We start from the raw sequence: 25,175 nt of genomic DNA, 5'->3' as shown, positions 1-25,175 counted from the left end.
ACAGATTTACATCCTCTCATGGTATATATATATATATAAATAAAAATATTGCCCACCCCTGATGGGATTATGGCATTGGAGCGGCTGGAAGACTTAATTTAACTAAATTAGAAAAATAGGTGAATACTAGTGAATGACAACAGTGTGTTAAAAAGAGAAAGTGAGAGCAGCAGAGTGGTGAGTATGACCTGACTGGTGTTGTACTAACAGAAGTGGTGCTGTGGAAATGTGCATTATACTGAATTTATCGAGAAAACAGGAAAAGGTGGAGCATGTTTTGAGCTTGCAGTAATCGGGGTCTGTTGACTGGTGACTTTGAGGTAATTAGATTTTATTTAATATGAGAATATGATTTCTTTGTGTTCCTAAATCAAGATTCTCAATTCTGACCTGACTCAAGCGTATCAACACCAAATGAACGCCTGTTTAACCATGTTTAATAAATCTGAGTCGCAACAAAGAAAGTTCACAGAAAACTCAAACCGTGGAATCTTCAACCAGCTTCAAATGCACGAGTTGGACCCTGGATCCCATTTCGACCCATTTGACCTGAATGCAACACTGTTTCTGCTGTGTAGGTAAGTAACGCAAACCAGCAGTGATGGATTGCTCTAACTGAGCATTGATTTGGCCTGGCTGTGGTCTAACTGCAGAGAGCCCACCCCCAGGGTATTGTTAATGTAGATCAGTCCTGTTCTCCTAACCTCTGCCATCGAATTCCTGCTCAGCACCATATCAGTAAAGTACCCAACTCTGCAATGTTAGGCTAACGACACAGGGCCGGTGTATTACAGTGTGCTCTGCTTTCTACAGGTTCGAGCAGTCCTTTTGGCCACAACAGGCTAATCAGAGCGTCTCTGAAATCTTAAAGACAAACATTGTGTAAAAGGCGTCACTACTCAACGACTACACATCCACTGTAAAAGTCTGAAACTGAAAGGCACGTTTATTTGTAGAGCAAATTTTAAAAAGGCAATTCTAAGAGCTTTACGTTACATCCAGCAATAAATGAAAACGATTTCAACTGAGAAAGAAATACTAAATAGGTAAAGATGCAAGTGTATAGTAGATACAGATGAGTGCTCCATGTGCAGTCAGAGGCAGTAAAGACACACATTTCCAGCCCGGATTTAAAGGCAGTCACAGCTGGTCCCAAACCATCGAGAGATTTATGGACGAGCAGCGGCACTTTTATGAGCCAATGACAGTGCAGATACTTAAGAACTGGTGTGATGTGTTCAGTTTTTTTGTCTTTGTTAGAGCATGAATCCTCATGTTTTAATGATGATAGTATGTAGAGTAGTTTGTTATTGATTGGGCGTTTAACATTTAGCGCTGAGTTCACCAAGTTTTCTTGCTTCTTCAGAACTGCTTGTTGGATGGTCCCCCCACACCTTTCCGACATCGGATTAGGGGGGGCTGTGTCCGACCAGTTCTGTAATTTGACAATCCGACATTCACACCCACTTCACGCTGTGACTGGTCAGCCCTGTGGAGGTGAAGAGGAGCCAGCTGTCCTTTTTCAAGCTTGACATCTATCTCTGCCATTTTTCACGTGAACAACCGAGTGCAACACTATGAATGTCTTCCAGGACAGAAAATGTTACCTCATATTTAAACGATATCACGTCTCCTCCCCTCTCTATGACAGCCGGCTTTTCACTCCACCCTCCAACGTGGCCTTTCGGAACACCACACACACACACACACACCTGCGCGAATATATCAGCAATCGCCTGTTGCTGGGCTGACGGTGGCCGACTGGAAAATTTCAACACATAGCCCAACCCTACTGGGCTTCCATACTTTCAGTAATAGAACATTGTATATGTAAACTAATGCAGCGACTGAGCTGCCGATGCAAAGTGGCTGAACCAGTGAACAGCACCGTCTGCAGAGCAGAACCGACGTGACCTTTGACTCTCCGGACAAGGACAATCAATACTGCAGCCGCCACAGACTAACTCTTCATCACAGGGTGCCTATTGATCCCACGTGCAGGCTGGATCATTCTCACACACACACACACACACACACGCTACCTCGACCCAAAACAGAGAACACATAATACTTCAAACTAAACAGTCTGGAATTTAATAGCCTTATTTTATGTTCACTGTACCATCAAATTATGCAAATTCCTTTTAAGAAAAAAGAAGCCAGATTCCAACTGGGACACGATGAAATGTACGGATACGACATGTCAACCTCTGCCAAATGGAGAGAACATGCCATCACTTATCAACAGAGGTCTCTACAGTATCTCTCTCTGTCGCTGCCTTTCCTGCTCATGCACGTATACATGTCACTGAGTCATCCTCACTGCTGCACACCGGGTTGATTTGGAAAGGAGGCAAGATTTAAAGAGAGAGAGAAAGAATTGTGTTATGAATGTAACATAATATTATTCTATATTTCAACATAAACGCTACGTGTAATCATCCTGAAATGGGCGACAGGACTTTGGTTCGGTACGTATTGTGAACCAAATCGTTTCTGTTGAATTAACCTCGTACCGGGGTTTTCAAAGTCTGACGCCGTGGCTGCCCCCTCAGCCAAAATCCAGACATCCCCACCGCCCCAAACACCCTCGTCATCATCAGCCCCTCGCCCATGTTGATGGGACATTCTGAGCCTGAGTACAGCAACGTCAAAAAATATTTATAATGCAACAGGACAAAAGTTGACATTAAAAGAAAACCGTGTTTATATTCCTCAAAGTAAGGTATCAGAAAAAGTATAATTTCAGTGTTTGTACTGAACCTCAGGTGTGCTATCAGCAGTAGTATTGACTAAGGGGTTTATGGGTGTAATGGAATTCATGACACTTTGACCACAGTATGGTTTCACAAAGGAGGCCTCAGGCCCTGTGATCATGTTGGTTTGGGTTAAGCGGCACTAGATGCTCCTATAGAAGACAGAAGTGTCCCAGAAGTCTCCGTTCTTCTCATACTGATAACGTGGGACGGAGACCGTCTCTTTCTGTCTCGTCTATAGATGATGTAACCTGTAAACCCCCACCCACCGTTCTGGTGTAAGAAGTGTACCTCTTGGATGCAGTTAAGCATTGTGTAGGCTGTGCCCTGTGTACACGCTGCCACATTGCTTCTCTGTCCACAGATTTGTTTATGATAACTCCATATATTCATCTAACGCCAACTGGGGCTCATCGAGTGATTCTTCTATTCACTTGAGGACATCTCCTCAGGACGTGTTTTTCTTCAGCAATTTCAAACGATAGCCAGCACTGATTACATACAATGTCCTGCAATTAATTAATCTGATTCTATAAATCGAATATGCATCGGAAAATCATTCAGCGAATTTGTACATGAGCCATTACACAAAACACCTGAACAAATCAATTATCAATGCCATTTGTGATTGGTGTTCAGTGTACTGTGAGAGATTAAAGGGACATATATCCATACCTAATTGACCCTTAATGATTTTACAACTTGGACTCTTTCATGCAAGCTAAATGCAGCGGGGCTGTGGAGCAGCGTTTTATTGATTTTAACTGAAGGGTTATTTCTGTAGCTGCTGGCTGATGCCCAGTGGCTGTAACAGAGCTAAGGATCTGCACCCCATTTCAGCCAGAGAGGGGGCAGTAATCCATGAAATGAGCTGCTGTCCAGACTCTCAGGTCAGGATGGCACACTGCTGAAAACATATCTCCTGACACCTGTCAAAGATGAGCTGCACACTCTCCTGCAGTCATCACCGTCTCCTGGCCAACATTTACATCTGCGTCCAGAGGTCACCGTGGAGCCGGAGAGCCCCAGAGTCAACCCCCGCGTGTTCACTTTACCGACGTTAAAAGGAAACTGTGGGGAAGTCCGATTCTCTACACTAAGTGGAGATAAGTTTAGAAGAAAACACCAGGGTCCCGTGTTGCTCTGTTGTCACGTTGCAGGCACACGTTTGATTTCACCAGTGCGGCGAGAGGCGAAATCTAATCAAACTGCAACCAAAGAGACTCCTTTCGACATGGAGCACGCTCCGGTTTGTGGTTGCCTCGAACACAATGTACTCCCGGATGAGGAGGCAGGGAAGGAGGACTCGTTCTGCTCGCGCTCCCCTGCCCGTCGACTTACAGGAGGATGTGTTTGCTCTTGTTGTGCTGTGTGTGGGAAACCCCTCGGGAAGTCAACTAAATCCCTGAAATATCTTCCTACTGTACTTTCCTAAGAAGTGCTCAAAGTAGCATGGTTTGTGGGTTTAACCCAAGGGTGAAGTAAAGCCTGTCACGGGAGACAATAGGTTTCCAAATTGTACATTAGCGGTCAAACGCTGCAGCCCACTGCTACAGTACATGGCAGTCAACCACCCAATAAAATCGATCATGAGTAAAGCAACTCAAAAACATTTTAAATATGGATTTAAATAAATCGCTACTGCTACATGATACTCTAACTGCACAAAAAATTAAAATATTAAATGTCAACGCAAGCCATAAAGAGGGAGACTCCACATACAGAGACCAGAACCCATTTAGCAGTAAGTGGTGGAAGACATTTGACCCATTTCTGCCCGTTGGAAAGGTTAGTCATAGCCTGATGGCTGATTAAGCCCGGATAATAAAGGCCAGAGTAATCAATTAAACACCAGTTTAATTCAACAATGGTTTGGGATTTAGTGTTCACGGTTGGTGCTGAGGCTCCAGGAGGTGGTACACTCTTCCTGTATTGTCTATAGAGCAATTACAACTGAGTTTTCATTTAGACTTGTGTGTCTTCCATATCTATATGTCGTATACATGTGACGTTACACAAAACATCGAATAAAAAACACAAGAGTTTATTCTGTCTCTTCTCACAGACGTCCGGACACCAGCCAGTGTTTTATCAGATGCAACTAAAATCAGGAAAACTGCAGAAACAACAAGGCCACATGGCACACAGCAGGTTGCTATGGCAACACACAAACATGGCACACAGTATAAAGGTAACAGATTAATCTAACTGTCATAAACCGTACGCTTGAGTCAGACGAGCCCTTAACGACCAGAACTGAAAACACTACACAACTTCACCACGCTCCACCCAACAACATACCAAATAAACAGTGTGTGTGCTGACGGAGCATCGATAGGCTGCACCTGAGGACTGAGACTGGCTCCTGGCCACGTGCACCAAATTCATCTCCCTCAGGGAGAGGCACCAGTTCACTTAATGTCAAAACGCTTTAGGTCCGTAAAGCTGGTGAGCAGCTTTAACAGTAAAACATTTGTAGGTGACACATGTTTCAGTATATCACTGCCATTTCACATTTCATCTGGAAATAATTTACCTGCTGCTGAGCCTCACAAAACTCCATGGATGAAGCTGCTGCACCACCTCCTGCACACCACACACACACACACACACACACTTCAGCCAAACGTACAGGTTTCTTCTGTAATGGTCCAACTGTTCACAGAGGCTGGCATTCTCTGAACACTGATTAGACTAATAAGTGTCGATCGCACGTTAACAAAGCAGACGTCCCGGTGAGATCAGTGTTCCCCATTTTTTCCCACGTGATGAAAAACACTGCCACTGTTTTAAAAGCCTGTGTCCTAACCAGGAGATGATGTTAAATCAAAAGTTAAGGTTTTCTGTAAGTTTGAAAGTGTCTTTAAGCAAATCAACTTTGGGAATATATCAGGGAAGGAATCCAATGAAAAGCTATGAAGGTAAGCAGTGGAATCAGTTCAGGGACAAAGACAGAGGGATGAACTGCTGTAAAATATAATAAAAAGCACGCAGACACAACAGCAGCACAGACATGTACAACACCAGTAGAGATGGAGAGAGACAAAAGTGGAGCCCGGCACACAGAAAGGCAGTCCACTCCTTACTAGTGGGGGTCTAGGCCGTTGTCATGGCTACAACATCAGATTTAAAGTGCGTGTGGCTGTGGAGAAGGCGGCCATTGTAGAGGAACGCTGGATGTTAACTTGAGCTCAGGCCTGATTTATCAGACACGCAGGAAGCTAAACAGCGAAAGTGCTCGTTTCTGTTTCGTCCACCTGTAGATGCTGTACTTCGCACACGGAGCCTCAGAAAAAATCCACTGACAAGTGTTTGAATGAGGACATAACACGTGGGAGTGTAGACGATTTAAAATTAAAACTGAAAAAGACTCCAGGTGGTTCACATACATTTCTGTGCCTACACTTTTCAGCTGTCTCTAGTAAACTTGCAAATTAAATAGTTTGACAGAAAAGAGTATTTCAGTGACGTTAAATCTGCCTTTAGATTACAGCAGCCTCATTTGCTATTCATGACGTCATCGCTTTCTGGATAAGAAACAACACTGCGGAGCAGGCATCGGATTCAGGTGATCCTGAGTTCTTTAAAAGCAAAGACCAGATCGTATGAGCCCTGTTTCAGCCTCTTCACTGGTTACCAGTCAGTTTTAGAGTGGATTCTGAGATTTCATGGTCCAGCTCCCAGTTGAATGCTGACTTGCTGCTCCTCTATGAGCCAGAGCCTCAGATCCCCAGGCAGGGTCCTTCTGGCTGTTCCTAAGTCCTGGATCAGGACTATGGGTGGCCTGGCTTTTGCAGTCAGGACCCCTGAGCTCTGAAGACCCTGGCTGAGATCTGAGGCTGCAGACATCTTTTAAATCACTTCTTAACTTTCAACTTTAAACGTTTTATTAATGCCAGCACACAGTTTTATTTCCAACATGTCTTATCTGTTTTCTTATTATTGTTGTTTTTAATTTGTATTTATTGTTTATTATTTCATTCCATTTTATTTCTGTATTATTTTAATCGTCTGATTTTATTTGCCTCCTGAAATGTTGTAATCCTGGTTCAACCATGTGAAGCACTTTGTAACTTTGTTTTGAAAAGTGCTGTATAAATGAAGTTTATTATTATTATTGTGATGATGATGATTATATTATTACAGAGGTTAAGGTAAAGCCAACCCTATCGCCGGATAAGAATCTTGATATTGGACCATTCTGAATAACCCCAGATTACATTCAATAATTACATTCGTTTTTTAAATTTTGGCTTTCTACAATATCCGCTCGTGGCAACTACAGTAAGGTTCAGGTTAGGGAAAGATCGCGGTCAAGGCAGATAAGTTATGGTTAATGTAGGAAACACTTGGGTGAGAATTAACTTTAAAGGCAGAACTCGGGGATGACCCTGATGAAAGGTGCCACAAGCGGAAACAAACTTTGTTTGGAAGTGCTGCCTTCACATCTGACATTCAAGCAGCACTTTCAAAGTTTGTTTCATGAGGAATGTAACTTGTCAACCACACCAATTTTAGCCAACAGTGATACATTTCAGGCCCTTCTCGCTCTCCTGACCTTCCTGGGAGGACACGGTTGCCGTGTGACGGGACGACCTACAATCAGCACTCCTGTATTTAACAGGCATTAACTGCTGGAGGCCACAGCTGCTGGGGTTGGTTAATGGGGTTAAAACAGGATGCAGACAACAGGTGACGGTAGGTAGCGGTTTCGGCTGAGGCCAGGTAAGATGAGTGACGTGGCAGGGCGACCTGGCTTGCTGCTGTCCTGCTGCCACAGTCACAATACGAGGCCGAGCAGGCGGAGTCAGCTGCTGTCAGGGCACCAGGCTAATCCCAGAGGGATTGTCTGGGGGCCATATGTTGCAGCCACACACACACACACACACACACACAAGCTTTATTGTTACTGCAAGGAACTTTGCTAACTAACACTGCTGATTTTAATATTTGGTATTGTCTTTTTATAGACATCCACAAACGGCTGATATCTCTGATAACCCACCGGTCTGACTCTTCTCAGTGTTTGTGACAAAGCTTACCCATGTAGCCAAGCCTCCACTTGGAGAAGGCCACAATGCTGCTGCCTATCCAGAAAAACTCCTCCAACACGCTGGACAGACAGGCCTGCTCACACTGAGCCACCTCCTTCGGTTTGTCCTTGCCCCCCTCTGAGGAGAAAGCCCCTTTAGCCGGAGGACCGGGCTTGTCTCCGGTGGCGGCTGCGGCAGTGGAACGCATCAGGGCTGAAGACACTGGGCCGATGGGGAAAAAGCTGTTCTTCTTGGATGTGCTCATTTAGAATAACTGAGATTACAAGTTTCTGCCTACAAGTCAAGGGGATGTTCCCATGGAAATCTGAGCATAAATGTAGCTTTGGGTAAATTAGGTGCGCAAAACAGACATTTACCTCAAGTTACTTTGAGTAAATGTTCTTTTTGTTCTGTTATTCCACCTGTTTAAAAACTCAGATATCGTATCATCAATAGTATCACTTGCTGGTAGTTTCCTTCCTCGGTTCAAAGCAGAATCCGGAGAAAAAAGCCAACAGAAAAATTCCTCACAGTCTCCGAGTGGTATCAACAGTTGGTCAATAATCTTGCGATGTTATTGGCCCAGCAAACCTGCTTATTGCACTGCCATCTCTTCAATATTCTTCCATCTCAAAGAGCAAAAAGATGCAGTGGTATGTTTTCAAGGCTAGAATATGTCTTCATGCTGTGCCATCATTTCTTCCCTCGGCCAGCATTCATCAGTAGAGCTGAAATCGACTGGCTTCTTATGAAAGAGAGACTGCGGCTGCATCGACGGAAAGCAGAAGAGACATGGAAGCACAACACACAAACGGTAACTGTGCAACATGTGTTGGGCGGGCAGAAATCCTAAATCCCCAGGAAGCAGTAATCCTGGTCTGGGAGATTTGCTAAATGTGTGGAGTGAAAGGCATTGACCGGCAGAAAGACAGAGAGGACGGACGGTAGGACACGATCGACCCCTAACGAAGATGGAGCTTCTTTTATGCTCCAGGATCAATTAAAGAGTCTGACTGAGTCTGATATTCCCACACCTGTCTGCAGACGCCACACAGCCCCAGCAGAGCTCCACATGAACCCAACAGTCCTTTTATCAATTACCCTGCACTCACTCACTCTTTTCTGTCTTTCTGAGTCTCGGCATTATCGCCAGCGCAGATTGAAAGCTATATTTCATTCGGTCAGTGTGCATGTAAATCCTTTAACCACGCATACTCAATACAGCCGTACAGCAATACAGCCGTTCTCATTAGTTTGCTGTTGGCTTAAATGTCAATACCGTTATACTCTGAATAAGTTTCCCCCGGCTGCCAAAAGTCCACCACAACACCACCTCCAGAAAATGTGGAACTGTGGACTGAACGAGGTCAAGTTTCAGGCTGACTCCTGACAGCGGGATGCAGCAGTCTGAGCACGTTGAGCGGTGTCAAACAGTGTCAGACTCTGGACCTGGATCTCTGACCACCCAGACCGCTTGACAAACAGGTGCCAGGTACTGAATATGGAGCAGCTCAATTTACAGAGCTGACAAAACCTGACAACGAGCGGAAGCCCTGTGCGGACGAGGCTGCAACAGGGTCCGCTGCCGAGAACCAGAGGGAGGCCCGACGTCTAGGCTGTGTGCAGAAGCAGAGAACATTTGTATGTAATGGAAACGACCAAACAATCCTTTATTTCATTTGTCTAGACCGGGATAGTATTTTTATTTTAGTTTTTTAAACAAGACATTTTTAGACAGCAGAGGTTACAGCTAAAAGGTTGTAAAAGTAACAGAATACAGAGCGTTGCAGACAGTAAGGACGAGTGCTGGTGGGCTCGTAAACAACGTGGCAGCTGGAGTTTTTAACAAACAACTAATCTGACAAATTAGTTAGTTAATTACTTCTAATAGCAAGCGATATAGTTCATACTCACATTCTGTTTTATGGTTTAGTCTGTCCTGTCAATGTTTTTTTATTTTTATTTCTTTATTTTATTTTTACTGATGAATTCAAGGACACAGAATCAAAATGTTTCAACAGTAAAGGTAAGCCGTGGGTCCACCTCCTCTCAGCCATTAGGACACTACCGAAGGCCGGTGGGCTGAACATGCGGGCTAATCTGCAGGCCTCACCGTATCTCATCACACTTCCTGCCCCTGCAGCGCCACGCGCACCACGCGGCCAGAGGCGGAGCATTTCCCAACAACACGTGGGGGGAATACAAGTTCCGGGAAGGAAATGTGTGATGGCTGGCGACACATACAGAAGGTCAGACAGTCAGACACACTCATGTCCTCTCAGCTCCCCGTGGGAACATTATCTGGACCTTCCAGCCCGTTCTGCAGTGAAATACTACATTTCCACACAGACAAGAGCAAATCAAAGTTCTGCATACTAAACTGACAATCCTGCTGCGAATGTCTCCTTCTGACAGTTCCAAGTAGAGCGAGTTTTTATCTTCCACTTCCACAGGATTAGCATGCTGCAGCTGATAAAAGAAACATCTAAATGAACAGTTCTATTCGCACAACACAGTTTACTTCAATAAACGAATAACACATCAGTGTGGGTCTTCATTTTAAAATGAAAACTTTAAATTACTTTTAATGTGAGCACTAGAATACTTATTGTATGTCAATGAATAATTTCACCATGACATGACCGCAAAAATAATGTGAGTCTTTCTGGAATCCTGCAAACCTTCAGAGCAAGTCTCAGCAGGCTGCATACACAAACCTTACTCTGTGTGTGTGTGTGTGTGTGTGTGTGTGTGTGTGTGTGTGTGTGTGTGTGTGTGTGTGAGTAAAGAGACAGCGAGATGAGGTCACTGATAAGCCCAAAGTTAAAAGCAAGGCAGCAGCAGAAGCCAGGGTACAGTCCACATGCAGAAACTGTATCATCTCTGTGAAATGAGACTGCAGTCCGAGTCCGACCAAGACCTGACCGAGTGAAACGCTGAATCTGCAGCACTGCAGCGCTGACACTGGACTCGGGGGGTTCTGAAGGCTGGTAAAACACTAAAATTATTGGACCGAGATAGCTGAAGCCAACACTAAAGGTTTTTAAATGTTTCATGTGATGAAACTAGATTCCGTGCCTCCATAAATCACAGAAGAAGCCTCTGATATAAAATGTATATATATATTTTATATATATCCATATGACAGGAAATCCCTTCACTGAAAAGGGAATAGAAAATATTCATTCAAACTTGTTTGTGTACTGGTCAACATACAGCATTACAATCTATTCAGGTCCAGGGAATCCCCCATATTACTGCACTGCTGATCAATGTTGCAATAAACATATATGTGACCAATCAAAATGCATCAGAACGCCATATCAGGTGGACAACACCGACTGAAACCCGTCACTTCCACCAAACAACTGACGCACTCCCTATTGTGGAAGCCAGCCAACACATTTAATCTACTTGAAATGTCCTCTTCCATCGGCTTTGGTGAAATGTGTCGGCCATAACCAACATGAGCACGAGAAAGGCCATTTCCATTTCATTCATTCAAACCAGGACATCATTCCAATGTAGAAGTCCACTTTGTAGTTTCATTTTCAATTCCACCTTACACGTTGCCTGCTAATTTGAAAATGAAAAGTCCACTTCACTAAGTCTATGGCAGTGTTATGCTTCCATTTTATTTTTGGCAGTAATTGCACTGTCAAATATTAAACTTCTATAATTCTAATTGTGTTAAACCCGCCTGCCACATGAATCCCTGTGAGAGCTGCCTTTAACTGGAACTTCTCAGATCACCACACAGATGTGATTGGCCCACTGCTGAGGCTCAAAGCACTTCCATTTAGGATGCTGTGGCCAGCAGAACTGTTAAATCTGGCTTTACCTTCCCACTGTGTGATCTATAATTAAACAGAGTGCCTGACCTAAAATGATGAGGCGTGATCCAGACCACAGCCCCGCGGGCCCCTTCTGTGTCAGCGAGCCAGACTACAGAGCGAGGACTCGGTCACGTTCCCATTGACCGAGGCACGAACTGAATCCCCGGGTCGGCTCTGAAGCATCCAGACTGAGCAGCTCGTGAACACGCAACGCAAAGCCTTCTGCAGGGAGTCTGGTGAAGAACACGAACCAACATGCTGCTTGATGGATCACTTCAGTGCCGAATTCATCGCAGTACCCAGAATGAAATGCATAACGTCATATGCGCTCAGATGCGTATGCAAATCAGCTGGGAAACATAAAGATGACACAATTCTTACAGGAGTTTGGAATATCAGCCGCAGAAGACGCTGTTTGGTCATTTGCAGCAACGTGTGTATATATATATATATATATATATATATATATATATATATATATATATATATATATATATATATATATATGTCATATCTCATTCAGAGTCAGGAGAGAGCAGAGAGGAGGAATAAAGCAGGGTCAGCTAACTCACCATGGGCCCGGGGCTTGGCCTTTCTGCCTTTTTTGCCAGGCAGACATTTTGAAACGCTGTTTTCAAACAGTAAGTTGGGTTTACTGTGCCGCTTTAGCACCCTGGACCAAGTGGCATAAATGAGGATTCTCGACGCCCTGTCATTGGGATACCAAAGATAAGCGGAGTCGTGGAAACTCGCAATCTGTGGCATAACAACTCAACTCTCTGGAGCCGCATTAAAAACACTGGGAGGCGGGAGACAGTCCGCTGTTTACTGTAAAACTAAAAATATTACAGTGGAGTTTTGTTCATAAATATCCACACATCGCAAACCGCAGGCGGCCATCTTGCGGCCTGCGCTCATTACTCGCGTAGCTCACGCACGCGCGCACACCTGTGTGGCATTCGGGCGCACCTTGGAATATGGCCACGTGACAGCTGCAGCGACACGGCCGTTTTCTAATGTTCAATACTGCTATAAAATACTGTTAATATACTGGGGGCATGAGCCCCCCAGAAACCTAACCACACACACAACGCATCCATAAAATGTTTTGTTTATTTGGGTTTGTCATATTTTATTTATCCAGTTAACTGTACAAATAGATTATCTTTGAATTTATAATATTGTCTAAATGCTGGTTCAAAGTCTTCTCCACTGCCATGAATAAAATGTGTTAAAGTACCGGAAGTGCCCCGGAATAAAATGTGCATCACCGCTGTGTTCAGCGGTTGGATACACAATTGTAATTTATAAACTTCCACTATGCAAAATTGGAAACATTGCAATGACTTGATGGTTGACAAGGACACGACTTGAAAATGGACACAAATGCTAATTTTGTTTGATTGGTTGATTTCAGTACATGAACACAACACCACTTTGAACTGCTGTTGAACCTGAAGACAATAAATCAACTGATAACCCTTAACAACAAACTCTGCCCATTAGATATAAGTAGGCCAACGCCCAGGTGGCCAGGTCTACAGGGAGAAACGTCTCCTTCCATTGTGTTGTCTGTTTGTAAAGGTAATAGCCGCCTCTGGAGCCAGGCAATCAGTGAGAGGGCACAGGCACTTGACCATTAGAGTGGACACACAAGCGACCTTCAAGTCTGATTACTGTTGACAAGCAGTGGGAGCGCTCCCCGAGCGACGCCGGGCTCTCAGCATTTTCTCTGTGCTCACTCGGCTCGTGCAGACGAAGCCTGGCGAGCTTCTGCTTCAGGCTCAGGGGAAGTGCACTGGCCGTGGTGCTGAAAGGCTGCACCGGGACCAGACCTGCCCTCGAAGGGGCTTTAAGATCTTTAAGGTGCGACGGCTCGCTGTCTGAAAGCACCTTAAGCCACAAGAGCGTTAGTGAGGTTGATGTTGGGCCATAAGGTCGGAGGCAAAGCACAGTCTGGGTAATCTACACTACAGTGTCGCGTGCAGTTCTGTTTTTATCAACTAAGAAACATATCGAGGACACTTTCTTTCTTATATTCTTCATTAGGTTTTGAAGCAGTTGCTTGTGTTTTTATTTTATTTTAAGGATTAGCGATCACAATTCCAGTTTTCTTGCAATTTCAACGCTAGATGCCACTAAATCCCACACACTGGACCTTTAAAGAACTAAGATAAATACTTTCAAACGCTTTTTAAAGGGTGAGCCCATCAAATGGTCAAAGCAACATGTCCCACAAAGAACAACAACTGGTAAGAAACTGTATTGAAATGCCTGAGCAGGGCTTTGAAACAGGGAGACTAAGGAGTCAGAGGAGAATAAATGACACACTGGCGAGGACAAATGAAATGCTACGCTCACGAACCAGCCGCGGGGAGAATACAGGTATATCCAATTAATAATGCTTCGCTTTGCACCTCTGCATTGACCGGCTTTGTTCTGCCATTTGGTCTGATTTTGGGATCCTGCAGGCAAATTAAGTAATGAAATCCCTCCTGGTAGACTGGAAAGCTGCAAATCCAAACCAGCAGGGAGAAGAAATAATGAAATGTAATAATGGAAGACGGCTTGCAGGGGGCACAGACCCCTGCCTTTGATTCCAGGATGATACAGCACAGACAGAAATCCACTTTTTTGACAGTTGCTGTGAGGGATTACTCCAGAAAGCACTGTCCTGGATATAATGAGAGTGGAACCAGGCAAGAACCTCACTTCATACTGAGATTCCAATTCAAGGTGAAAGCCAGCCCAGAGAAAGATGCACCAATAGTCACATGAGATTTAGCTCTAAAACAAACCAAATTCTCCGTCTCAAAAGTCCCCGGAGCACAAAGAGAAAGATGGAAAGAGAAGCAGGCTGTGTTTGTTTTGTGTGTGTGTGTGTGTGTGTGTGTGTGTGTGTGTGTGTGTGTGTGTGTGTGTGTGTGAGAGAGAGAGAGAGAGAGAGATTATTATTATTTGTATTTTTTAACTGCGAGTCTACAATTTTTATTATTATTATCTTATCTTACTTATCTGTATATATTTTAATAGCACATTTCTTCTATTCATGTATGTTTTTTATTTCACACTTGCTTTGTTAACGTCTGTTTCCAATAAAGCCCGTTGAATTGAACTGAGAGAGAGAGAGAGAGAGAGAGAGAGAGAGAGAGAGAGAGAGCAATTAACTCCTCTTGGCAGCTATAAATAACAGGAACAGGATATTACATCAACCTCTGCATGGGCACAGGACATATTAGGGCCAGAGCAGCTCTGTCTGTGGAGTTTACAATGCCCTCGTGCACTTAGCAGTATTACTGCTCGTTGCATGAAAGGTTTCAGCAGTCAGAATGTGGTTCTGTGTCAAAGTGCGCGCACATTGTCCACCATTTTATAATGTGAGGAAAACTATCCGACACAAAGTTTGGATGTAAAATGTGTCGTGTAAGGTTTGCAGGTGTGGTCCTTCTGATTTGTATGATACTGTGAAAATAAAATGGGTCACGTAGTTTTGAAATCAATCTCAGCTACCCTGCTAGCGGCCCCAAGAGGCTACAGCACTTATTACTCCCCCGAGTATGAAAGTGATGAAAAAGGTTGGGGGGAGGTCAAAGTCATCAGGACTCTTCCCTTGGGAACCAAAACCAATTTCATGCTAATCTCTAGACCAAATATGTTGAGGGCCAGCTGAACCAACCAACAAACTGAGATCTTCCTGAGAAAAAATACCAATAAAACACTTGATGGAGTCTCAAAATGTAAAGTAGTACTGCTGCTGCGTTAGAAAATACCTTTTTTCTCCACACTGTATCAGGTATACATTCATCAGACAGATGAGACATGAAAGCAACAAAATCAAAGGTGTGTTTAATGCTCTGATGCAAATCCAGGAAGTGGAGCACACAGACCCTTCTGCACAAGCTGAACACGTTTATGAGGCTTTATGACACACTTGTGAACACACTGGCAAATCTACGGTATGTCACTGAAGCAGTTCTGGAGGCTCGTGGTGGACCCACACCTTATTGACACAATGCATGCTGGGATTTACTGTCTTTCGTTTGTCAGCTTGTTGTACGCTTCGTGAAACATTCAAACCCAAGACACCAGCGTTTATTGATGCACCATTCCATTAATTAGAGATGTTCTTGTGCGTCATGTTACTCATATTTGCTCGTAGCTCAGTGGGATATGACATGCTGATTAAAAACACACACATTCGCACTCCAGAATGTCCCGAATATCAGACTCACTCGTCCACAATTTACTAGAGTTTTCATTGGCTGAGCTAACAGTTCATAGTCACTGCATTTCACACAGTTTCAGAGTTGCAAAGAACCCTTATATGTTCTCCTTCACACATTCACACGTGTGTGTGTGTGTGTGTGTGTGTGTGTACACACTCCACCCACATCCCCTCAGTGTGGATTAGGACTTCTTCAAGCCAACACACATTATACAAAAACAAGAGGGGACACTTCTTCTGCTGCCCACATTTAAACAAGAGAGCGAGAGAAGCTCCATCCTGCCTCCTCCTGTATGTCTTATCCTCTCTGCCAGATTCAAACGAAGAAACAACATATTTACCTTCCATTTATAGAAGGAGAAAGAGTGAGAAACGAGATGGCCGAGCAAACACCACCAAGCAAAGAGGCTCTTCTTATTTGCTGACTCCTGCACTATTTTTTGTAGGATTAAAATAGCTCAAACTAGAAGCTGGCTCTTTAAATAGAAACAGTAGTCTTATCTAGATGTTCCCATTAAAAAATCTGATATATGGCCAGATACATGATTTACATATAGAGTATACAGTATATAGCATATATAGTATGTCAATTTACAGTATGTCTTAACAATATCCAAAACATATAAGTCACATATATTTATATATAACCACATACGTTTCAAAATGTAGCAAAAATGGCCGTTGTCATATATGACATATATTTTTCCATTATTCAAATATGGCCATATGCCATTTTCCTTTGAGCAATCAGAGGACAGCAAGAAAATCCTGAATTTATGTGCAAAAAGAAGCAGCAAACGAATGCTGTTTAAGGAGAAGCAGTTCCTCCAAGGCTGCATCTGGACTGGGGGCCTCGTGTTTTCAGTGGCTTCAGTGAGGAGCCACTTGTTTCTGTTGGTCCCGTCGACTCCGTCCTGCTGGATGACAGAGCAGGACCCTGGTGTGGACTTACCAAACCATCTGAAGCTGCCAGATGGCATAGTGGCACAGAGGAAGCTGAGGCCTGCTGCTTAGCTCTGCAGGGGCACGACAGCCATCGCAGCGTGTGTGTGAGTGTGTGTGAGTGTGTGTGAGTGTGGAGTCGATACAGAAGATTAGCTGCAGCAGAATCCCTCGAAACCTTCTCATCACGTGCACGCAAACACACAATAACCTGCACATGCTCACGTGCACGGACGGTTTCTCTTTGAAAACCTGTTCTTAATCTGGCAAATGCTTTTGCTGCTGAGCGTACACACACACACACACACACACACACACACACACACACACACACACACACACACAGAGGCACAAACAAACACTTCATGTCAAAATTGACACAATCCTCATTCATACAGCTTCTATTGTTGTAAATACCATACTTCATATTTACACAGATCATCAATATTATATAATAATACACTGAATGGCTCCTTACTTTTGAGGAAAAACAGGGTTCTTTTTTTAAAAATCGGACATTAGCAAAATATCGGGTGCATAATATAATAAATATCAGTTCAGTCAGATTTTCAGTCAAACTCACGTTGACGTTTTAACCAAATATTCCAACAATGGCTTTTAGCTCTGGAACAAATCTGAGCAAGCTCGACACTGACTCTCCTGGAGCTTACAAACCCTCTGGCAGACCTGAGATACACGTGAACACAACATTCACGTACAACTGAATGCAAACACACGAGGAGGATGGGAGGGTGGGAGGGTGGCGTGTGATAGATTGCGGCGAGCGTGCAGACTGTAATAGACAGAGGTGGATTATGGTCATGCTTGATTGGATGGTGTTTGAACATGTGACTGTGAAATGATTTCCGTTCCCTTAACTGCTGCAAGGCTCCATTTAATGGAGCTTTGCTCTAAAGACACCAGTATCAGTCAGTGTATTGCCATATTGTATTCCCATTGTGTTGCTGCAGGCCTCAGGTCTGTGTGTCAATATGTCGAATACCTGACCGGATCCAAGTGGACTTTCTACTAGCTCTGATCATGTGGTGCATCATCGTCGTCACAGGAGAAAGATGTGTTCTTTGCCACTGCTCGTGAGTGGGTGGTGCATCACACGGCTGCCAGTAAGTGTGTGTCCATACACTTGTTTTTATGTGCATTCTCCATTTGTGCATAAAAATGTGATGAGGAGGCTGGAACCTTCCTCACATGAAACTAACAGAAACGTCGTGTTTCCATCATGTTCTCCACATGCTTTTCCATCGTTTGAGCTTTGACTGGAGAATTAGCGCTGCCAACTGTTTATCTCCACCAACCAACTCCTAATATTCAAGTCGAAGTAAACAAGCTTGAATTTGCTAATTTTCTGGAAGTTCGGTTCAAATTTGTGCCACATTTGGATGGAAACGTGACTAGTGTTGGTGTTCTCTCTGAAATATTATTTGGGTGTGTTTGGGTTGATCACATTTTTGATTGGGTCTGACTGTCCTTTGATCCCTCTCGGACCGCTGGGAATGAAAATAATGTATGCACATCGAGTTTGGGTACTGTTTTCACGGGTTTAGATTGGGTCCAAAATATCGGACCAGTAAAGACCTCTGATAAAGAGATATACAGTATATTTATAAGTATATAAGTCTGTAGAGGTATACAGGGAGTCTTACACTGAACAAATCGTCAGTATAACAAAGTATGAATGCAGAGAATGAATGGTCCTAGTTCCATGAACCATCTGTAGACACCATGGCTCCTAAAAGGATTAGTTGTGTAATCAATTAATCGGTCCACAGAAAATCAATCAAGAAAATGTTGATAACTAGTTTATCAAGCAAAAATGTCAGTTTTATATCATTGTATACTCCACTCAGATATGTGTTTTTCTTATGTTTATGTCCCCTCAAATGTCAGACCTTGACAGTAAAGTTTGTCACTAGAGAGGTGAAGCGGGAGATGTCTGCACACTTCCCTAAAATCTGCGATTCAACCGGTCTCCGGGGAAGCTAGATTTGTGGTGTAGTGAAAGTTTTGCCAGTGTGCAGTTTCTGGATGTAAAGCGGACCCTGGAGCTTCCTTCCGCTATCTACTAACGTTACATAATAACAATGTGAACACACTGTAACATCGTAGCAGATATTTATATATGTATGTTTCACAACCACTAACGCTGTGTCAGCCTCTGCCAGTTATAAGCTAACAAGCTAACAAACAACATAAACAGATAAAAGATGCTAACTACATTTACCATTCTGATACGCCTGCTAGTCGCTGATTTTGGTGCACGGCTGAATCTCTCCGATATTTCCTCTAACTCTAGCCATTTTGACGCGCACCGCTCTCTCACCATGGATGTATGTCTCTCACCCACATCCATGCTCTCACCGGCACCGGTCACCCTAACACGCCGGGGGCGGGGCATTCAGAGATCCAGAATTTCTCAATGAAGGGGGAAAGAGTAGATGTGCTTCCAGCCCCTTTTCAGAGTTTTTTTAAAAACTTGTTACGTGGGATAACCATGTTAAACAAAATATTAATCATAGAAGTACATATTTGTACATACTTTAAAACGTGTCTGGAGGGGAACTTCAAGGTTTTGGATTGTTGGTTGGACAAAACAAGACATTTAAAGACGTAATCCTGGGTTCTAATATTTATAAAATAATCAACATATTATTCAATTATGAAACGAATCACCAGTTGCAACCCTTCTCCTAAAAGCCGTTTACCCGGAGTAAGAACTGTAAATGAATACATGTGTATGTGAGATGCGTCACTTTCTGGATCCATCAGGTAATTTTCAACTAAAAATAGCTTTAAAAATACGAGAAAATGTAATTTGTGAGGAATAAAAGACAAAATGAAGGGAAAGTGAGGGAGGAAAAAACAGCAGGTGGCGAACCGAAGAGCAGCAGGGTTATCAAAGACGAGAGGATTTAAAAGATCTACAGATTCCTCAGGGGAGGGATTATTTAAAGCCAGAGATCACTTTCTCAGAAGGAGAGCCTCGTGGACAGAGCTGAGAAAGGAGGAAGCAGGCGGGAACAAGACGTCAGCATAAACAACTCTGCAATTCCACAGATTTTCCTTTGAAGTTTATCTGTTTCAATCGACTTTTTGTTTTTTACTCCCTCTTACTTTTATTTTTAGAGCTTTGCCTCCCGTCGCACACCTGCAAAAGCTGTCACCACTGCATTCAGATCAACTTTACTCTGAGAGATGAAATGATAAAACAGAAGTCAACATCACTCATTTCAGTGGCCAATTATATCTGTACTCCAAACACACTGAATAAATCATTAAGTTGCTCTGAGAAAGAAAGGGAGATCATTCATTGTCTGGTGTTTTCAGGCTCTATTCAGCTTTTGAATTCAAACAAAAACCCCGGCTAATGCCCCGAGGCAGTTCAGTTCTACTGCTGAGTATCTTATTACTCTCATTACAATGACGCACCAAAGAGAAAAGTAAGACTAAATAACAGTTCCATTCATATTTTTAGCTTCACAAATGGTGTAGTGGCTACAATTTGCAGCACAGTAGTGGGATTTTTAATGCTTGCACACCAACAGGCAACAAATTTCACACAACCCACTGTGGCTCCATATTGAACCCTCCATGAAAACACGATGATAAAAAAATGTCATTTGTGTGCCGTTTAGGGTTTAGCTGCCTGAATACATGAAAGCTGCTGGGCTGATATGATGTTATGATCATCTAAGGGTAAACACTGATATTTAGATGTCATCTGTAGGGATGATGAAACACATCATCCGAAGAACTTTAAACGATTATTTTTGTATATGAATTATAGCATACAGAAGAGAAGCAGACAGGAAATATGGGGAGAGAAAGACAGAGACGACACATACCAAATGTCCCCAGACAGATATGAACCAGGCATATTACAGTGGTAAGCACCTTAGACCACTCAACCACCATGACACCCCAGATCTGCAGAAGACCTACGGATAACATCTGAAGACGACATATATATAAAAACACGACGACGTGTTATAAAATCATCCTCTTTACGTCTGGAGTTGTCGTAAGGCCAAAATATGTGATTTAAAGACCCAAATATGTCATCTTTAGGTCTACAAACATCTATAAGTCTACAGAAGTAATCTAAAGACCCATAAATGTTGACCTGCAGACATCATCTTCAGGGCGTTAGGTGTCTACAGGCCTGAAGAAGCAGTCTAAAGATGTCGAGAGGTCTACTGATGTCTCATCTAAGGACCTAAACACATCATCAAAAGACCCAAATATATATATATATATATATATATATATATATATATATATATATATATATATATATATAGATACATACATACAAGTCTACAGACCTAAAGCATCTAAAACTAAGATGAACTGAAGAATTCATCCAAATGTACAGATGTCTGAAGACCTGAAGACGCCATCTTCAGTTATGAAGTCATCCACACTTCATCTTTAGGTCTAAATGTTTGGATATGAAGCTTAAATGATGGGCCACGGTGGAAGTCAAGTTAATCCAATGTTAAAGCCAAACTCAGTGATAGCCAGTTGATGATGTTTGACCTACAGTTTCATTGTAAGCCAGACAAAAACAGCAGCCTCAGTGCAGTGGCTCAGCAGGCCTCTCTCTTTCAGTGAGACGAGCCTAACTGCTGGAACTAATACTGGGTCCATTAGCACCTGACTCACTAAGAGCTGTGGATTGCTGTCACATAATCACTGGCAGAGAGAGAGGCCAAATGGCTGGCTGAGTTTGGATGTTATCATTATTTTCTGCGATGCAGGTGAATTTAGCTCACTCAGACTAAATATACTTGGCCTGAAAGCAATTATACAACAAATTTAGTCTGTAAGGGAGCAAAACAACTCTCCTGAGGCCAGGGGCTCACTTTTTCTTTATCTCTGTCACACCCAAAACCTATCCAAGCACTGAAGAATGGTTCCTCTGTCAGAGAGCAACAGGAAGCCAAAACAATCTCAGCAGCTGACAAGACCTCCAGTGTCTGAGACCAGGACACGGCAGAAACACGTTTCATAGCTGAGCAATCTGCTGAAACCTGTGACAGCTGTAGCACATTGGTGAAATTCAGCTGAAAGTTGATTTTTATTGCTGCTCAACTGGGAAGATACTGTGACCCTGTTAAGGGTCTACAGATGATGCATTATCATACGTGAGCACCCACTTCTTATCACACCTCACAGTCACCATGACGCCGCAGATCTGCCGCCGTCATCTTGAAGTCTCCGGTTTTCTAAGGACGTCATCTAAGACCTAAATGCATCAGCTAAAGACCCAAAGAACCGAAGATGTCATCTTTAGGTCTACAGATATTTAAAGCGTAATCTGGGGACCTAGAGACGTTGTTTTTAGACGTCTGATGATGAAAAGACGTCATCTAAAGATCATCAGGTCATTTTTGGGTATAAAGACGTCTAAACACAAACACCCAGCGTCTTCAGGTCCACAGCGGTCTCCAGATATCTAGAGACACAACAGAACAGTATTTGGTATTCTGCTCATCTGGCTGTTGGCTGCTAAAAGGAACCGCAGAGTGTTTAGTGAGAAGTGTCCCTGTGGTCTGATAGTTTTCATACACTCGCAGGGCTGGTGACATGCCTTGACAATTTCAATTCACCAATGCATCAATCAATTTGCATTTCTTTACCAGCAAGCGTTGCGTTCTGCTGCCTTAAGGCATTGGAGGCAGTTCCCCTAATGGCAAAATAAATGTTTTGACATTAGCTGTCCCAGGGGCCTCGTGATGTTTGAAAGTGGAGGCTGGGAATTGTTTTTTCTGAAGAAATCAACACACCCACTATTTGACACTTCTTTGTTGCTGTTGCAGCTTCATCTCTAAAGAGACACTGAAAAATCCCCCTTTTCTCATTCACAGCGATGCTGCATAGATACAATGCCAAACCCATGTAGCATGCTGCATCATGGGTATTGTTAGGAACTCCCACTAGTCGACAACTTGTATCGACTCCCAAGCTAAACAAAGAAAATCCATGAGATAGATTTGGAGAAGAGTTCTGTGAGCAGCGATTAAATCCTACTGAAGCCCACTGCTCTCAGCCACAAACACACACTCAAGTGTGTGTGCACGCTCTAATGCTCTCCCTCTTCACACACACACACACACACACATTTCAAAGACTGCGTTTCCCACATACATGGCTATCGACCATGAAGAAGCTCTCATTCCCCTCGCGTTGAAGCAGCGCTCCAGATTAACAGAGCGTGGGCAGCACTTATGAAGCCTCCTTATCAGCTAGATAAGGTGCTCTCCGAGCACCCCCCCCCACACACACACATCATCAGTGCAACGCTCATTAAATCTATTAGCATAACAACCAATAGCCAGTGGTTATAACGCCCCTCCATGAGACTAGAGTCTCATCACATGATCTGACTCACAGCTGTTAAGCAGCAGTTCTTCAAGGCTTGCTACTGCGAGACATGTTTCTGGATGAGTGGAAATGTTATTTTTAGCTGTGTTCACGTATTCACCTGCAGCATGTAACAGTTTAACACAAGGAAAATAATCAACTTGCAATATTGCAATAATGTGAAGGGCCGAAGGGCGCAAGGACTCCAGAAACGTGTTCCCGATGAAGCGTTGCATTCAAAGCACATCTCAACAGTAATCGTGCCTTTGTGTGCCTGCGGTTAAGTGCAAATTATAAAAGACTGAAAATTTTAATTTGAAATAACTCCTCAGGGATTTTTTAAGGAAATTTCTCTTCTGATTAAATCTCAGCAGAAGCAATTGATTCGGCTTGTTTTGAGTGGTTATGCTCTTTTGTGGCTATGTAATATGTGACAGGTAAAGCACGCGTCAGTTAGCTTTACAAACCACCGTTACAAGATGATTCATATTCCCGATCGGCCACCTCTGTGGTTAAGGTTTAATTAGATTTAGGCATAAAACTACTCTGCAGGGTTTAGAGAAAGATCGTGGAATAGGATTTTTAAAAATGACAAAAGGTAGTTTGTTGTCATGGCAGGGTTTCCCCCAAGTCCTCGTTAAGCCACCCGGACCCTCACATGTCTAGTCTCACTCTAAATATAAATCTAGCGTTTGCTCCTCTGTTGTTTTCCAAGGTTAACACCGTAAACCTTGCATGGTTAAAACCTACGAAGTGTCGGGTTAGGGCAATTGTTGGTTTGACAAAGTTACAAATGTTGTCTTCGTTTGTCTTCACACACTACAGAGTGTTTTAAACAGCCAGATTTATGATGTAGTTGTTTTCCTTTATATATTTTTCTATTTCAAGAAATGAGTGTGAAAAATAGATAGCGGTTCATGAATACTATGGCACTGCAGTCATTACCAAGCTGCTGAGCTGAAGATAAAAACTTTGTTTTCTGATCATGACATCATCAGGCAAATTAAACAAAAATACAGGAAAATGACAGAAGCTGTGCTGTGAGATCGGCTGCACTGACGTTGAAAATGAGTGATGACAGAGAAAGTCAAAAGAAACAAAAGGTTGTTCATGTAGTGCAGGTGCTGTGTCCATTCAGCATAACTCCCGTTCCACCTTTGCTCCTGACAGACAAAAGTCCGAATTCACAATTTCATAATTCATCAGTTTTTAGGCCTTTCAACAAACCACTGGTGCTGTCTTTTTTTTTCAGCCTCTGAATGAATCCTGTCCACAAACACTCCAATAAGCACTTAACTGGTACCTGAACAAGGGCTGTTGGCCATCGTGAAATCCTTCCAATATTGACACTGTTTCCACACCTTAACTGCAGCTCCTTTCCAGTCCGGAGCTGTCCTCGTTCCCTTGATGGAACTCTTAGATGATGCTTTTCTGGGTCAACATGTCTGATCAAATACAGAAAAGAAGCAAGGCCTCCGAACCCTGCCCCGCTGTTCATCCCGACCTGCCGCAAGTCCTAGCTGAAAGGGCAAGTTTTAATAATAGCTCTGTGCTGTTGCTTTGTTATCATCTCTTTCAGCAGGGCCACGCCCGAGGCCCTGAAAGACGTCTCATATTCTGCTGGGGCATTCTTCTCACGTAGCTGCTAATGAAACACCGGTGTGTGGAGAGGCTTACAGAGCTATTTTACCCAGGAATCAACTCAGCCCTGCCTGCTCAGTGAGGTGAGACCCATCTGCTGCCACCTAGATTAACTTTCTTTCTCGTTCTTAATGCAGAAATCCCTGAATGCAACCTCAAATGTGATATTTAATACAATTCGGCCCCTTTTTTGTAATGGATCAAAGATTTAGATGATGATGTTGGAGACGGAGGCATGTGCTTTGTATACTTATGTGCACCTGTGGGTTTTTTCAAATGCTTGGGAATGACTGTGAAGACTTCTTGCAAGTGAAGTCATGACTTTAAAGTTGTGGGCGCCTTCAGCTGATGACAGATT

General features: G+C 43.3%; 1 protein-coding gene across 10 annotated transcripts in view; it reads right to left on the bottom strand.

The window, feature by feature from the left end:
- The window catches only part of plch2a (phospholipase C, eta 2a), a 191,189-nt gene that overhangs the window by 54,928 nt on the left and 111,086 nt on the right, over nucleotides 1-25,175 (bottom strand). The window contains exon 1 of one of the 10 annotated variants that reach the window (XM_044209944.1): nucleotides 12,198-12,620. The exons of 4 other annotated variants lie outside the window; for them this stretch is intronic. In XM_044209944.1, the coding sequence (XP_044065879.1) occupies nucleotides 12,198-12,390 (193 nt within the window). In that variant the 5' untranslated portion in view covers nucleotides 12,391-12,620. Of the gene's footprint in view, nucleotides 1-7,798; nucleotides 8,529-11,670; nucleotides 11,695-12,197; nucleotides 12,621-25,175 lie in introns of those variants that run through there. 5 more of the 10 variants (XM_044209950.1, XM_044209952.1, XM_044209951.1 and 2 more) reach the window with 5 other exon arrangements.

The sequence above is a fragment of the Siniperca chuatsi genome, linkage group LG10, assembly GCF_020085105.1.
Source record: "Siniperca chuatsi isolate FFG_IHB_CAS linkage group LG10, ASM2008510v1, whole genome shotgun sequence".
Lineage (NCBI taxonomy): Eukaryota > Metazoa > Chordata > Actinopteri > Centrarchiformes > Sinipercidae > Siniperca > Siniperca chuatsi.
The sequence above is the reverse complement of the archived record's forward strand: the minus strand, read 5'-3'. Positions and strand labels throughout refer to the sequence as shown.